This window comes from Scyliorhinus torazame, chromosome 3 (assembly GCF_047496885.1).
Source record: "Scyliorhinus torazame isolate Kashiwa2021f chromosome 3, sScyTor2.1, whole genome shotgun sequence".
In the NCBI taxonomy this organism is placed as follows: domain Eukaryota; kingdom Metazoa; phylum Chordata; class Chondrichthyes; order Carcharhiniformes; family Scyliorhinidae; genus Scyliorhinus; species Scyliorhinus torazame.
This window is the reverse complement of record NC_092709.1, coordinates 143,380,980-143,394,858: the sequence shown is the minus strand read 5'-3', so window position 1 is coordinate 143,394,858 and position 13,879 is coordinate 143,380,980. Positions and strand designations below refer to the sequence as shown.

The 13,879-nt window shown below is 49.6% G+C and overlaps 1 protein-coding gene across 1 annotated transcript in view; it reads right to left on the bottom strand.

Annotated features, from left to right (window-relative positions):
- Positions 1–13,879, bottom strand: part of shroom3 (shroom family member 3) — a 646,833-nt gene that overhangs the window by 315,566 nt on the left and 317,388 nt on the right. The window contains exon 2 of the mRNA XM_072496330.1: positions 12,493–12,647. Coding sequence (XP_072352431.1) covers positions 12,493–12,647 — 155 coding nt within the window. The remainder of the gene's footprint in view (positions 1–12,492; positions 12,648–13,879) is intronic.

Below are 13,879 nucleotides of genomic sequence, written 5' to 3'. Positions count from 1 at the left end.
TCAAGAGATGGGATATGGTAGCATTGTCAATGGCAGGGAGGGTGCAGGCGGTTAAGATGGTGGTCCTCCCGAGATTCCTCTTTGTGTTTCAGTGTCTCCCGGTGGTGATCACGAAGGCTTTTTTCAAAAGGATAGAAAAGAGTATCATGGGTTTTGTTTGGGCCGGGAAGACTTTGAGAGTGAGGAAGGGATTCTTACAGCGTAGTAGGGATAGGGGGGGGCTGGCACTACCGAGCCTAAGTGAGTATTATTGGGCCGCTAATATTTCAATGGTGAGTAAGTGGATGGGAGAGGAGGAAGGAGCGGCGTGGAAGAGATTAGAGAGGGCGTCCTGTAGGGGGACCAGCCTGCAGGCTATGGTGACAGCCCCATTGCCGTTCTCACCAAGGAACTATACCACGAGTCCGGTGGTGGTAGCTACACTGAAGATTTGGGGACAGTGGAGACGACATAGGGGAAAGACCGGAGCACTGGGGGGGTCCCCGATAAGAAACAACCATAGGTTTGCCCCGGGGGGAATGGATGGGGGATATGGAATGTGGCAAAGAGCAGGTATAACGCAATTGAAAGACCTATTTGTGGATGGGAAGTTTGCGAGTCTGGGAGCGCTGACCGAGAAATATGGGTTGCCCCAAGGGAATGCATTCAGGTACATGCAATTGAGGGCTTTTGCGAGGCAACAGGTGAGGGAATTCCCGCAGCTCCCGACACAAGAGGTGCAGGACAGAGTCATCTCAAAGAAATGGGTGGGGGACGGTAAGGTGTCGGATATATATAGGGAAATGAGAGACGAAGGGGAGACTATGATGGACGAACTAAAAGGGAAATGGGAAGAAGAGCTAGGGGAGGAGATTGAGGAGGGGATGTGGGCAGATGCCCTAAACAGGGTAAACTCGTCGTCCTCGTGCGCCAGGTTAAGCCTGATTCAGTTTAAGGTATTACACAGGGCACATATGACTGGAACACGGCTCAGTAAATTTTTTGGGGTGGAGGATAGGTGTGCGAGGTGCTCGAGAAGCCCAGCGAATCATACCCATATGTTTTGGTCATGCCCGGCACTACAGGGGTTTTGGATGGGGGTGACAAAGGTGCTTTCGAAAGTAGTAGGAGTCCGGGTCGAACCAAGCTGGGGGTTGGCTATATTTGGGGTTGCACAAGAGCCGGGAGTGCAGGAGGCGAAAGAGGCCGATGTTTTGGCCTTTGCGTCCCTAGTAGCCCGGCGCAGAATATTGCTAATGTGGAAACAAGCCAAGCCCCCGGGGGTGGAGACCTGGATAAATGATATGGCGGGATTCATAAAGTTAGAGCGGATTAAGTTCGTCCTAAGGGGGTCGGCTCAAGGGTTTACTAGGCGGTGGCAACCGTTCGTCGAATATCTTGCGGAAAGATAGATGGGGGAGAACAAAGAAGGCAGCAGCAGCGGCCCAGGACTTGGGGGGGGGGGGGGGGAGGGATGGGGGGGGATGGGGGGGTGGGGGGGTGGCCTGAGACAAGGCAGTTGCCAATTAGGGCTAGTTTTTTATTTTTTTTTTGTTATTTAATATTTATTTATTTGTTGTTGTTTTTGTTTAAATTAAAAAAGGTCATTATTATCTGTATTGTTACAATATTGTGTAAAGGATGCACAATGTACTGTGTTGGTTGACCAAAAATTTTCAATAAAATATTATTTAAAAAAAAAGTCATTTAACTCTGCCGATGCCAGGTGGCGCAGTGGTTAGCACTGCTGCCTATGGCGCTGAGGACCAGGGTCACTGTCTGTGAGGAGTTTGCCCATTCTCCCCATGTTTGCGTGGGTCTCACCCCACAACCCAAAGATGTGCAGGTTAAGTGGATGGGCCACGCTAAATTGCCGCTGAAATGGAAAAAGAAATAATGGGTACTCTAAATTTAATTTTAAAACTCTGGCAACGCCAGATTTAACCGGCTCCAGTGCAGCACGGTGGCGCAGTGGTAGCACTGCAGTCTCATGGCGCCGAGGTCCCAGGTTCGATCCCGGCTCTGGGTCACTGTCCGTGCGGAGTTTGCACATTCTCCCCGTGTTTGCGTGGGTTTCGCCCCCACAACCCAAAGATGTGCAAGCGGATTGGCCACGCTCAATAGCCCCAATGAATTGGGGACTCTAAATTTATAAAAAGAAAGATTTAACCGCCTCCCGGGATCCACTGGCCTCGCGGAGGAGACCCCAGCCGGTCGGAGTTCGGCTCTGGTCCCCACAAATGGGGACCAGGCAGAACGGCACTTAGAGGCCCCCGGGTGGCAGGTATCTGGGCAGGATGGCACCCTGGCACTGATGCCAGCCTAGCCCCCTGGCAGTGCCACCTGGGCACCCTGGCTCTACTGACTTGGTACCCTGGCACTACCCTGGTGGCACTGCCAGGCTGGTAGGGACAATGCCAAGGTGCCCAGGTAGCATTTTGCTGATACGGGGGATCGAGGGTGCCCTGACCATCTGAAGCGCGTGCGGGGGGCCCCAGGTGAGTTGGTTGTTCCGGGGTCGCGTTGGGGTTGGGGGGGGCAAGAGATCGGAGCATCCTGATCCTTTCCTGTACTGAGGAGCTCCGCTCATCAGAGCTCCTCAGTGCAGGAAATGCGGCCTCGACGGGCAGTTCCCTGCTGAGGCCCGAAAAATAGAGTGCCGTTAGATAGTGGGGCTGTTCCCGGCATGAACGACCCCTCGATTATCACCCAGAACGGATTTTTTTGTTGTTGATTATCTTGCAATCATAGTGCATCAAGAGACCAGCCTCAAGGAACCAAGAGAGCAGATCCCAGAAGTCCCTTATCCGTGGAAAGACAGACCAGTACATGCTGCGTATCATACCATTCCTCATGTAGCAGAATGCTAAGTGTTGATTTTGTTGCCAAATAAACCTTGTCAGTTTGCATTCTAAATTAATGATTCTCTTTTTTAATAATAAGGTTATTCCTTGACAAGAATTTTCATTCTCTGAGGTTTAGGATAGAATCCAAATTCCCACAAGTTGCTTGTATATCCATCTATTTCTCACTCACGTCCTTCCCTCACCATATCAGCTGATGCAACGACAGCTTCCACTTGTATGCTGATAACACCCGGCTTAACCTCATTACCACGTCTTTCAACCTACACCAGACTCTGATTCATCATCCAACATTCAGCACTGGATGAACATAAAGTTGTTAAACTAACTATTAGGCAGACAGTAGCTATTGTCTTTGGTCCCCTATTATTCCTTAGCCACCACCTCCATCCCTTACCATGGCTCGTGTCTGATGCCCATAGGTCTTGCTGATGCACCATTTCTTTGCTCATTGACCTAACTTGGCTCCTGTTTCGGCAATGCCTCAATTTTCAAACGGTCACCTTTGTTTTCATATCCCTCACTGGCTTCATCCCTTCCCATTTCTGTAAACTCCTTCAGACCGATAACCCACCAAGATCTTTCTATCCCTGTGACTGCACCAACATTACTCGCTGTATCTTCAGTTACCTGAGTCCCAATCTCTGGAATTCCCTGCCATACCTCCCAGCATCTCACTCTCCCTTGAAGTTATTATTTAGAACTTATCTCTTTGACTTGAGTTTTCTGGACACCTAACCCAATATCATCTTACGTGGCTCAGTGTCAACTTTTGTTTGATCCCGCTCCTACATGAAGTGCCTTGGAAAGAATTACTCAGATTTTTTTTTTTTTTCTAAATTGAAAGTACCCAATTATTTTTTCCAATTAAGGGTCAATTTGGCATGACCGAGCCACCTACCCTGCATATCGTTTTGGGTTGTGAGGGTGAGACCCACGCAGACATGGGGAGAATGTGCCGGGATCGAACCTGGATCCTCGGTGCTGTGAGGCAGAAGTGCAAACCACTGTGCCACCATGCTGCCCTTGACAGATTTACTAAGATAAAGGCATTAAATAAATTCAAGTTTTCCTTGTATAGCCTCATAAAGTCAGGGTGTATCTTTAAAATCCTACAGTTTGCAGCTTACCACTTGAATATTAAACTGGCATTTGGCCACTGTACTCCCATGCGAGTTGGAGACTGCAATGTGGGGCTGTCAGTTCATCATCACGATGAACAACCGAAACAGACAACTCGTGTCCAGTTCCTGTTCTGCTGTTGCTTTTCTCTACAGGCCCCATTCTACTGCTGTTCTTTTACTCTTCCTCCGAATCTGATTTTTTTTTTTTTTACCAAGCTCTTAATTTTAACCCCATCCATTAAAAGAATGATCCCAGAGAATAACTGCTCTACCCGCTATCCTATTCGAAGAAGTGCAATTTACATTTGTTAATGCACCAGCTACATTTTGTGTCACTGTTTTGAGGATGTTGCGCTTGTAAATTACACAGATGATTCAAAGATAAATTGCATCAAATGTTAAAAACAGTAAGGAAGCAGGTGATGTGTACTCAGATGGACTCTACCGATTTCAATAAGCAAGGGCTTTTATTGAATAGAAATTTTAAAAATGCTGAACACACTAGGCAAGCCTGGTAACTCATGTAAAGAGAGGAAAACTGACTTCCGGGTGCGGTGATGACCAGCTAAGTCGCACGTTTTGGCAGCTCCCGTTGGAACGGACTTTTGGGCTCTTGATAAGAGCCCCAACGGCAATTTTAAACGGCCTAAATCACTGTGCGGTGAAATAGAAGGGAATCCCCCCGGACACTGATGGAAAAAGGAGAGGATAGCGGCAGGATTGCAGTGGATCCTTCGGAGCAGCGGCAAGGAAGGGAAGCTCGAAGCAAGATGGCGTTGGAAGATGGCCGTTTGATATGGGGCCCGGAGCAACAAGAGTTCCTGCGGCGCTGTGTGGAAGAGCTGAAGAAGGATGCTACAGGCGATTGAAGGGCTAAAGGAGGCGCAGAAGACCCAGGAGCTGGAGCTTCGGGTCGTGAAGGCAAAGGCTGCTGAAAATGAAGATGAAATTCAGGGCCTGGTGGTGAAGACAGAGACGCACGAGGCGCAGCACAAGAGGTGTGTGGAGAGGTTGGAGGCCCTGGAGAATAATTCGAGGAGGAAGAATCTAAGAGTCTTAGGTCTTCCCGAGGGCGCAGAGGGGGCGGAAGTCGGGGAATATGTGAGCACGATGCTTCACTCGCTAATGGGATTGGAGGCCCCGACGGGCCGTTTGGAGGTGGAGGGAGCTTATCGAGTTATGGCGCGAAGACCAAGGGCAGGTGAAATACCTCGAGCCATAGTGGTGAGGTTTCACCGCTATAATGACAGAGATATGGTCCGAAGATGGGCGAAGAAAATTCGGAGCTGCAGGTGGGAGAACGCGGTGATCCGCGTATACCAGGATTGGAGTTCAGAGGTGGCGAGAAGGAGGGCAAGTTTCAATCAGGCTAAGGCGGTGCTTCACAAAAAGAAGGTCCAATTTGGAATGCTGCAACCGGCAAGACTGTGGGTCACATACCAAGGGAAGCACCACTACTTTGAGACGGCAGAAGAGGCGTGGACATTCATTTTTTTTTTTTATAAATGTTTTATTGAAAATTTTTTCCCAAACAACAATTTTTCCCCTCTTACAAAGCAAACACAACAATAACAATACAGAAATTTTAAACAATACACAAGTAACAAAACCCCTTTATCTTTGACCTAAACTAAAACCACCCCCCCTCCCCCCCCCTCCCCCTGGGTTGCTGCTGCTGGTCATCTGTCTTCCCTCTAACGTTCCCCTAGGTAGTCGAGAAATGGCTGCCACCGCCTGGTGAACCCTTGAGCCGATCCTCTCAGGGCAAACTTTATCTGCTCCAGTTTAATGAACCCCGCCATATCATTTACCCAGGCCTCCAGTCCGGGGGGTTTCGCCTCCTTCCACATGAGTAGGATCCTGCGCCGGGCTACGAGGGACGCAAAGGCCACAACGTCGGCCTCTTTCGCCTCCTGCACTCCCGGCTCTTCCGCAACTCCAAATAGAGCTAACCCCCAGCCTGGTTTGACCCGGGCCTTCACCACCCGCGAAATCACTCCCGTCACTCCCTTCCAATACCCTTCCAGTGCCGGGCATGCCCAAAACATATGTGCGTGGTTTGCCGGGCTCCCGCCACACCTCCCACATTTGTCCTCCACTCCAAAGAACCTGCTCAATCTTGCTCCCGTTATGTGTGCTCTATGTAGCACCTTAAATTGAATCAGGCTAAGCCTGGCGCATGAGGAAGAGGAATTTACCCTGCTTAGGGCATCAGCCCACATACCCTCCTCTATCTCCTCCCCTAGTTCTTCTTCCCACTTTCCTTTTAGTTCGCCCACCGACTCCTCCCCCTCTTCCCTCATCTCTCGGTAAATCTCTGACACCTTGCCCTCTCCGACCCACACCCCTGAAAGCACCCTGTCCTGTATCCCCTGTGTCGGGAGCAACGGAAATTCCCTCACCTGTTGTCTAGTAAATGCCCTCACCTGCATATATCTCAAGAAATTTCCCCGGGGCAACTTATACATTTCCTCCAATGCTCCCAAGCTCGCAAAAGTCCCATCTATAAATAAATCTCCCACCCTCCTAATTCCCAACTGGAACCAGCTCTGAAATCCTCCATCCATTCTTCCTGGGGCGAACCTATGGTTGTTCCTGATTGGGGACCCCACCAGGGCTCCCCGCACCCCTCTCTGTCGCCTCCACTGTCCCCAGATATTCAATGTTGCCGCCACCACCGGGTTCGTGGTAAACTTTTTAGGTGAGATCGGTAGCGGCGCCGTCACCAGCGCCTCTAAACTCGTCCCTTTACAGGACTTTCTCTCCAGTCTTTCCCACGCCGCTCCCTCACCCTCCATCATCCATTTACGTATCATTGCCACATTGGCGGCCCAATAGTAATCGCCCAAGTTCGGTAGTGCCAATCCTCCTCTGTCCCTACTACGCTGAAGGAACCCCCTCCTTACTCTCGGAACTTTCCCTGCCCACACGAAGCTCGTGATGCTCCTGTCTATTTTATTAAAAAAGGTCTTAGTGATTAGTATAGGGAGACATTGAAATACAAATAAGAACCTCGGGAGGACCATCATCTTAATTGCTTGCACCCTGCCCGCCAGCGATAGAGGCTGCATGTCCCACCTCTTGAAGTCCTCCTCCATTTGTTCTACCAACCGTGTCAGATTAAGTCTGTGCAAGGTTCCCCAGCTCCTAGCGATCTGAATCCCCAGGTATCGGAAGTTTCTTTCCACTTTCCTTAGAGGCAAGCCTTCTATCTCTCTACTCTGGTCCCCTGGATGTATCACAAATAATTCACTCTTCCCCATGTTTAGCCTATACCCCGAGAAATCCCCGAACCCCCTCAAAATTCGCATAACCTCTATCATTCCCCCCGCTGGGTCCGACACGTATAACAATAGGTCATCCGCATATAACGAGACTCGGTGTTCTTCTCCCCCTCTAATCACCCCTCTCCATTTCCTGGAGTCTCTCAACGCCATGGCCAGAGGTTCAATTGCCAACGCGAACAGCAATGGAGACAGCGGGCATCCCTGTCTTGTTCCCCTATATAGTCGGAAATACTCCGATCTATGTCGACCTGTAACTACGCTTGCCGTTGGAGCCCCATAAAGAAGTCTAACCCAGCTAATAAACCCGTTCCCAAACCCAAACCTCCTTAACACTTCCCATAAATACTCCCACTCCACCCTATCAAATGCCTTCTCTGCGTCCATTGCCGCCACCGGCGTGGACATTCATAGTGGACGAGAAGCTGGAATAGTCTGGCGAGAGAAAGAGCTTCTGGGACAAAGTGGTGGGGTGACTATGTGGGACGAGGAAGGGGGGGGGGGATGATTTTTCAATTGTTAACTCTTTAATCCTGTAAATTTTCTCTCTTCCCCTCGTTTGGGGGGGGGGGTGGGAGTATGAGGAACTGTGGGCGGCGGTGGGTAGAAAAGCGGGGCTGAGTGGGAAACGCGGGCCTCGTTCCCGCGCTCTGGTAATTATGGCGGGAACAGGGACGCGGGAAGGTGGGGGCCTCGCACAGTGAGAGGCCGAGGGCAAACGGGGAAGCCGAGGTCAGCCAGAGTTCGCTGACTTCTGGGAGCAACATGGGGGGTGTAATTACGCTAGAGGGGGATCTAGCGGAGGGTGGGGGGGGGGGGAGGGAGCTAACTGGGTTGCTGCTGCTAAGGGGAAGGGGGAGCTGTTATGGGGCGGGGTGGTCGAGGCGGGAGGGCACCGTCGGTGGGATATACGGGCACGTGGGAACTGGGTGAGGAGCTGGGGTAAAAAAGGGGATGGCTAGTCGACAAGGGGGGTGGGGTAAAGAGCCCCCCAACCCGGTTGATCACGTGGAACGTGAGAGGGCTGAATGGGCCGATTAAAAGGGCGTGGGTACTCGCACACCTAAAGAAATTAAAGGCAGGTGTGGTTATGTTGCAGGAGACGCACCTGAAATTGACAGATCAGGTCAGACTACGTAAAGGATGGGTGGGGCAGGTGTTTCATTCGGGTTTAGATGCGAAGAATAGGGGGGTGGCTATTTTAGTCGGGAAACGGGTACTGTTTGCGGCAAAGACCATAGTGGCGGATAGTGGGGGTAGATACGTGATGGTGAGTGGCAGACTGCAAGGGAAGGCGGTGGTTCTGGTGAACGTGTATGCCCCGAACTGGGATGATGCAAACTTCATGAGGCGTATGTTGGGGCGTATCCCAGACCTGGAGGCGGGAAAGTTGGTAATGGGGGGAGATTTCAATACCGTGCTTGATCCAGGGCTGGACCGGTCGAGGTCCAGGACCGGGAGGAGGCCGGCAGCGGCCAAGGTGCTTAAGGACTTCATGGAGCAGATGGGAGGAGTAGACCCTTGGAGATTTATCAGACCGAGGAGTAAGGCGTTCTCATTCTTCTCCCATGTTCACAAGGTATATTCACAGATAGACTTTTTTGTCCTGGGAAGGGCACTGATTCCGAAGGTGACAGGGACGGAGTACACGGCCATAGCCATCTCGGACCACGCTCCACACTGGGTAGATCTGGAGGTAGGAGAGGAAAAGGAACAGCACCCACTCTGGAGAATGGATATGGGCCTGTTGGCGGATGAGGGGATATGTCTAAGGGTGAGGGGGTGTATCGAAAGGTACTTGGAGTTTAATGACAATGGAGAGGTTCAGGTGGGAGTGGTCTGGGAGGCATTGAAGGAGGTGGTCAGAGGGGAACTGATATCCATAAGGGCACACAAAGGGAAGCAAGAGAGTAAAGAAAGGGAGCGATTGCTGAGAGAACTTCTGAGGGTGGACAGGCAATATGCAGAGGCACCGGAGGAGGGACTGTACAGGGAAAGACAAAGGTTACATGTGGAATTTGACCTGCTGACCACGGGTAAGGCAGAGGCACAGTGGAGGAGGGCACAGGGAGTGCAGTATGAATATGGAGAGAAGGCGAGTCGGTTACTGGCCCAACAATTGAGGAAGAGGGGAGCGGCGAGGGAGATAGGTGGGGTGAGGGATGAGGCGGGAGAGATGGAACGGGGAGCGGAGAGAGTGAATGGGGTGTTTAAGACATTCTATGAGAGGTTGTATAAGGCTCAGCGCCCGGAAGGGAAGGAGGGAATGATGCATTTCCTGGATCAGCTGGAATTTCCGAAGGTGGAGGAGCAGGAGAGGGCGGGACTGGGAGCACAGATTGATGTGGAGGAGGTGGTAAAGGGGATTGGGAGCATGCAGGCGGGGAAGGCCCCGGGACCGGATGGGTTCCCGGTGGAATTTTATAGGAAATATATAGACCTACTGGCCCCGCTTTTGACGAGAACCTTTAATAAGGCCAGGGAAAGGGGGAAGTTGCCCCCGACCATGTCGGAGGCGACAATATCGTTACTTTTGAAGAAGGATAAAGACCCGCTGCAGTGTGGGTCCGACAGGCCCATTTCCCTTTTGAATGTAGATGCTAAGCTCCTGGCCAAGGTAATGGCAACGAGGATAGAGGATTGTGTCCCGGGGGTGGTCCTTGAGGATCAAACTGGGTTCGTTAAGGGGAGACAGCTGAACACGAACATACGGAGGCTGCTGGGGGTGATGATGATGCCCCCACCAGAGGGGGAGGCGGAGATAGTGGTGGCGATGGATGCCGAGAAAGCATTTGACAGGGTCGAGTGGGACTACCTGTGGGAAGTGTTGAGGAGATTTGGTTTCGGTGAAGGGTTCATTGGATGGGTACAGCTGCTATATAGGGCCCCGGTGGCAAGTGTGATCACGAACAGGCAGAGGTCTGACTACTTCCGTCTTTATAGAGGGACGAGGCAGGGGTGTCCCCTGTCTCCGTTACTGTTTGCATTGGTAATTGAGCCCCTGGCTATAGCACTGAGGGGCTCCAGGAAGTGGAGGGGAGTACTCAGGGGACGGGAAGAACACCGGGTATCATTGTATGCAGATGATTTACTGCTGTATGTTGCGGACCCGGTGGAGGGGATGCCTGAGATAATGCAGACGCTCGGGGTGTTTGGGGAATTCTCGGGGTACAAATTGAACATGGGGAAGAGTGAGTTGTTTGTGGTACATCCGAGGGAGCAGAGCAGGGGAATAGAGGATTTACCGCTGAGGAGGGTAGCAAGGGATTTCCGTTCCTTGGGGATGCAGATAGCCAGGAGTTGGGGAACCTTACATAGGCTTAATTTAACACGATTGGTGGAACAGATGGAGGAGGATTTTAAGAGATGGGACATGGTGCCCCTGTCACTGGTGGGGAGGGTGCAGGCGGTCAAAATGGTAGTCCTCCCGAGATTCCTTTTTTGTGTTTCAGTGCCTCCCGGTGATGGTCACGAAGGCTTTTTTCAAGAAGATCGAGAAAAGCGTTATGAGTTTTGTGTGGGCTGGGAAGACCCCGAGAGTGAGGAGGGGGTTCTTGCAGCGTAGCAAGGAGAGGGGGGGACTGGCACTACCGAGCTTAAGTGAGTACTATTGGGCCGCCAATGTTTCAATGGTGTGTAAGTGGATGGGAGAAGGGGAGGGAGCGGCGTGGAAGAGATTGGAGATGGCGTCCTGCAAAGGAACCAGCCTACAAGCACTGGTGACGGCAGCGCTGCCGTTCTCCCCGAAGAAATACACCACAAGTCCAGTGGTGGTGGCAACACTGAAAATTTGGGGGCAGTGGAGACGGCATAGGGGAATGACGAGAGCCTTGGTGCGGTCCCCGATAAGAAATAATCATAGGTTTGTCCCGGGGAGAATAGATGGGGGATTTGGAACATGGCAGAAAGCTGGGATTGTGCAACTGAGGGATCTGTTCTTGGACGGGACGTTTGCGAGTCTGGGAGCACTGACGGAAAAATATGGGTTGCCCCAAGGGAATGTATTTCGGTACATGCAACTGAGGGCTTTTGCGAGGCAACAGGTGAGGGAATTCCCGCAGCTCCCGACGCAGGAGATTCAGGATAGAGTGATCTCAGGGACATGGGTGGGGGATGGTAGGGTGTCAGATATATACAGGGAAATGAGAGACGAGGGGGAGAACATGGTGGATGAGCTGAAGGAAAAATGGGAGGAAGAGCTGGGGGAAGAGATTGAAGAGGGGCTGTGGGCAGATGCCCTATGTAGGGTAAACTCTTCGTCCTCGTGCGCCAGGCTTAGCCTGATACAATTTAAGGTTTTGCACAGGGCACATATGACCGGAGCAAAGCTCAGTAAATTTTTCGGGGTAGAGGATAGGTGTGGGAGATGTTCGAGAACCCCAGCAAACCACACCCACATGTTTTGGTCATGCCCGGCACTGCAGGAGTTCTGGGTGGGGGTGGTGAAGGTGCTTTCAAAGGTGGTGGGGGTCCGGGTCGAGCCAGGCTGGGGGCTGGCTATATTCGGGGTTGCAGAAGAGCCGGGAGTGCAGGAGGCGAGAGAGGCTGATGTTTTGGCCTTTGCGTCCCTAGTAGCCCGGTGAAGGATACTGCTTATGTGGAAGGAAGCCAAGCCTCCGGGCGTGGAGACCTGGATAAATGACATGGCAGGGTTTATAAAACTGGAACGGATAAAGTTTGCACTAAGGGGTTCGGCTCAGGAGTTCACCAGGCGGTGGCAACCGTTCATTGACTACCTCGCAGAACGATAAAGGAAATGGGAAGGTAACAGCAACAACCCGGGGGGGGGGGCTCAGGTGGGTCCTCAGGGGTGTTTTTGTAAAGATATTGGTACTTGGTTATGTATATTGAATTGCTGATTTTATTATTTGGGAGAGCTATTATTTTTGTTATGGCAGTTGCCATTTAGTTTATTTATTATTTATTTATTTGTTAAAATACGGTCACGGTTATTTATATTGTTTTGCTGTTGTAAAAAGGGGAAAAACCTTTGTACAGTTTTGTATGGCCGAAAAAGTTGAATAAAATATATTTTTTTTTAAAAAGAGAGGAAAACTGTTGACATTCCAGTGTTCTGATGTCGGGTATTTCTGAACAATCAACATTTTCCCTTCCTTTATTGAGTTTTTCCAGTGTGTCTGCTGTTGTTTCAGATTTCAAGCATCCCCAACATATATTTTACTTTAGCTGTCTTTATTGGATTCAAAGAGTATCTCCAGATGACTAGATTGCATCTCATACCTGCGAATGAGCAGCTTCAGGGTCTTGTAGGAACCTTTCACCAATGTGATGGCCTCTTGTCTGTAGCCGCTCAGCTCCACATCATTGATATTGACCACTTCATCCCCCACCTGCAGTTTGCTAGTTAGCAAGTCTGCTTTCCCTCCTTCCTCAATCTACAAAAGAAGAAAAAATAGACTAAATTAGAGGAAAACATCTTAAGCTCAGAACCTTTCAATCATGGCTGTTGTTGACCTCCTACAGGGCTTTAAGTTGCTTTGCTAATTAAACTGTGCCACCACACTTTTTAACCTTGACCCTCAGTAATGAGGAAAGCCACAATCCTGTAGTATTCTAGTCACCACCTGCATAGAATTAGTGATTCACAAAACCCTGAAGAAAGGTTTTATTCCTTTTTGCAATCAATGGCTTATACAAGCACAGATACTTTGGCTTTGAATTTTGAGCGCAATCAGTCCTCTCTAGCTTTTAAGGATTTGCACAGTGCACCTTGTTCAACAACGTGCAAAAAGTCTTTCTGTCTCAATGCTTAATGGGCTGGAGAATTAGATATAAAAAAGCAGTTCTGATCCATTTGCAGGACACTTTATCATCAAATTTTCTCTTTACGTTTTTAGCACAATAATATCACTGATTTTAATCCTTTGTGAAGGTAGCGCATATTCTTTCAAGAATATGTAACTGTATTTTTGAAATTATTAAAATAATGCAGCATCTTTTTCTCTCATGATAAAGTTGCAATTCTCTTATCTTGTTACTGAATGAAAATCCTTGCAAATAGTTATTAGTGTGTAGGTCAATTAAGCATGGCCATCAGGAAACTGATTTAAATGATTCATATTTCTAAACAGATTACAAAAGGCTCCGAGACCAATGATCCTATCTGGTTAATTGCCAGCAAATCTACAAAACGGAAGAACTGTTTAAAACGTTACTTTGAATTCAGCAATTATTAATGGTACAAAAGTACACAAATTAATCCCGATTTCCAGACAGACATATTGAGGATAAATGTTGCTTATTTACCTTTGAAATTATTGATTAATGATCTATCAGAATTAGGTTAAAAATACTAGTTCGGCGTGTGTTTAACCATAAATGCGTAATCTGCAGACACGAGATAAGCTGTGTTGTCAAGGTAATCCTAAAAAAAAAGAAACAAATCCAGTACCAAATTTCCTAAAACTCCTATAACCTTTGGCCCCTCTCCGCGGACCAACCAATATCCCACTGAGGAAATCCAGACAATGATCTCCTAATCCTACGAAATGCACCCTGGCTATATAATGCTGAATAACAAAGGAATCCTTAAATCAGAGAAGAAAATGGTCCCAATGAGAAATCTGAGACTGCATCATACTCTTCACCTTTCAAGAGGGCTGGATAG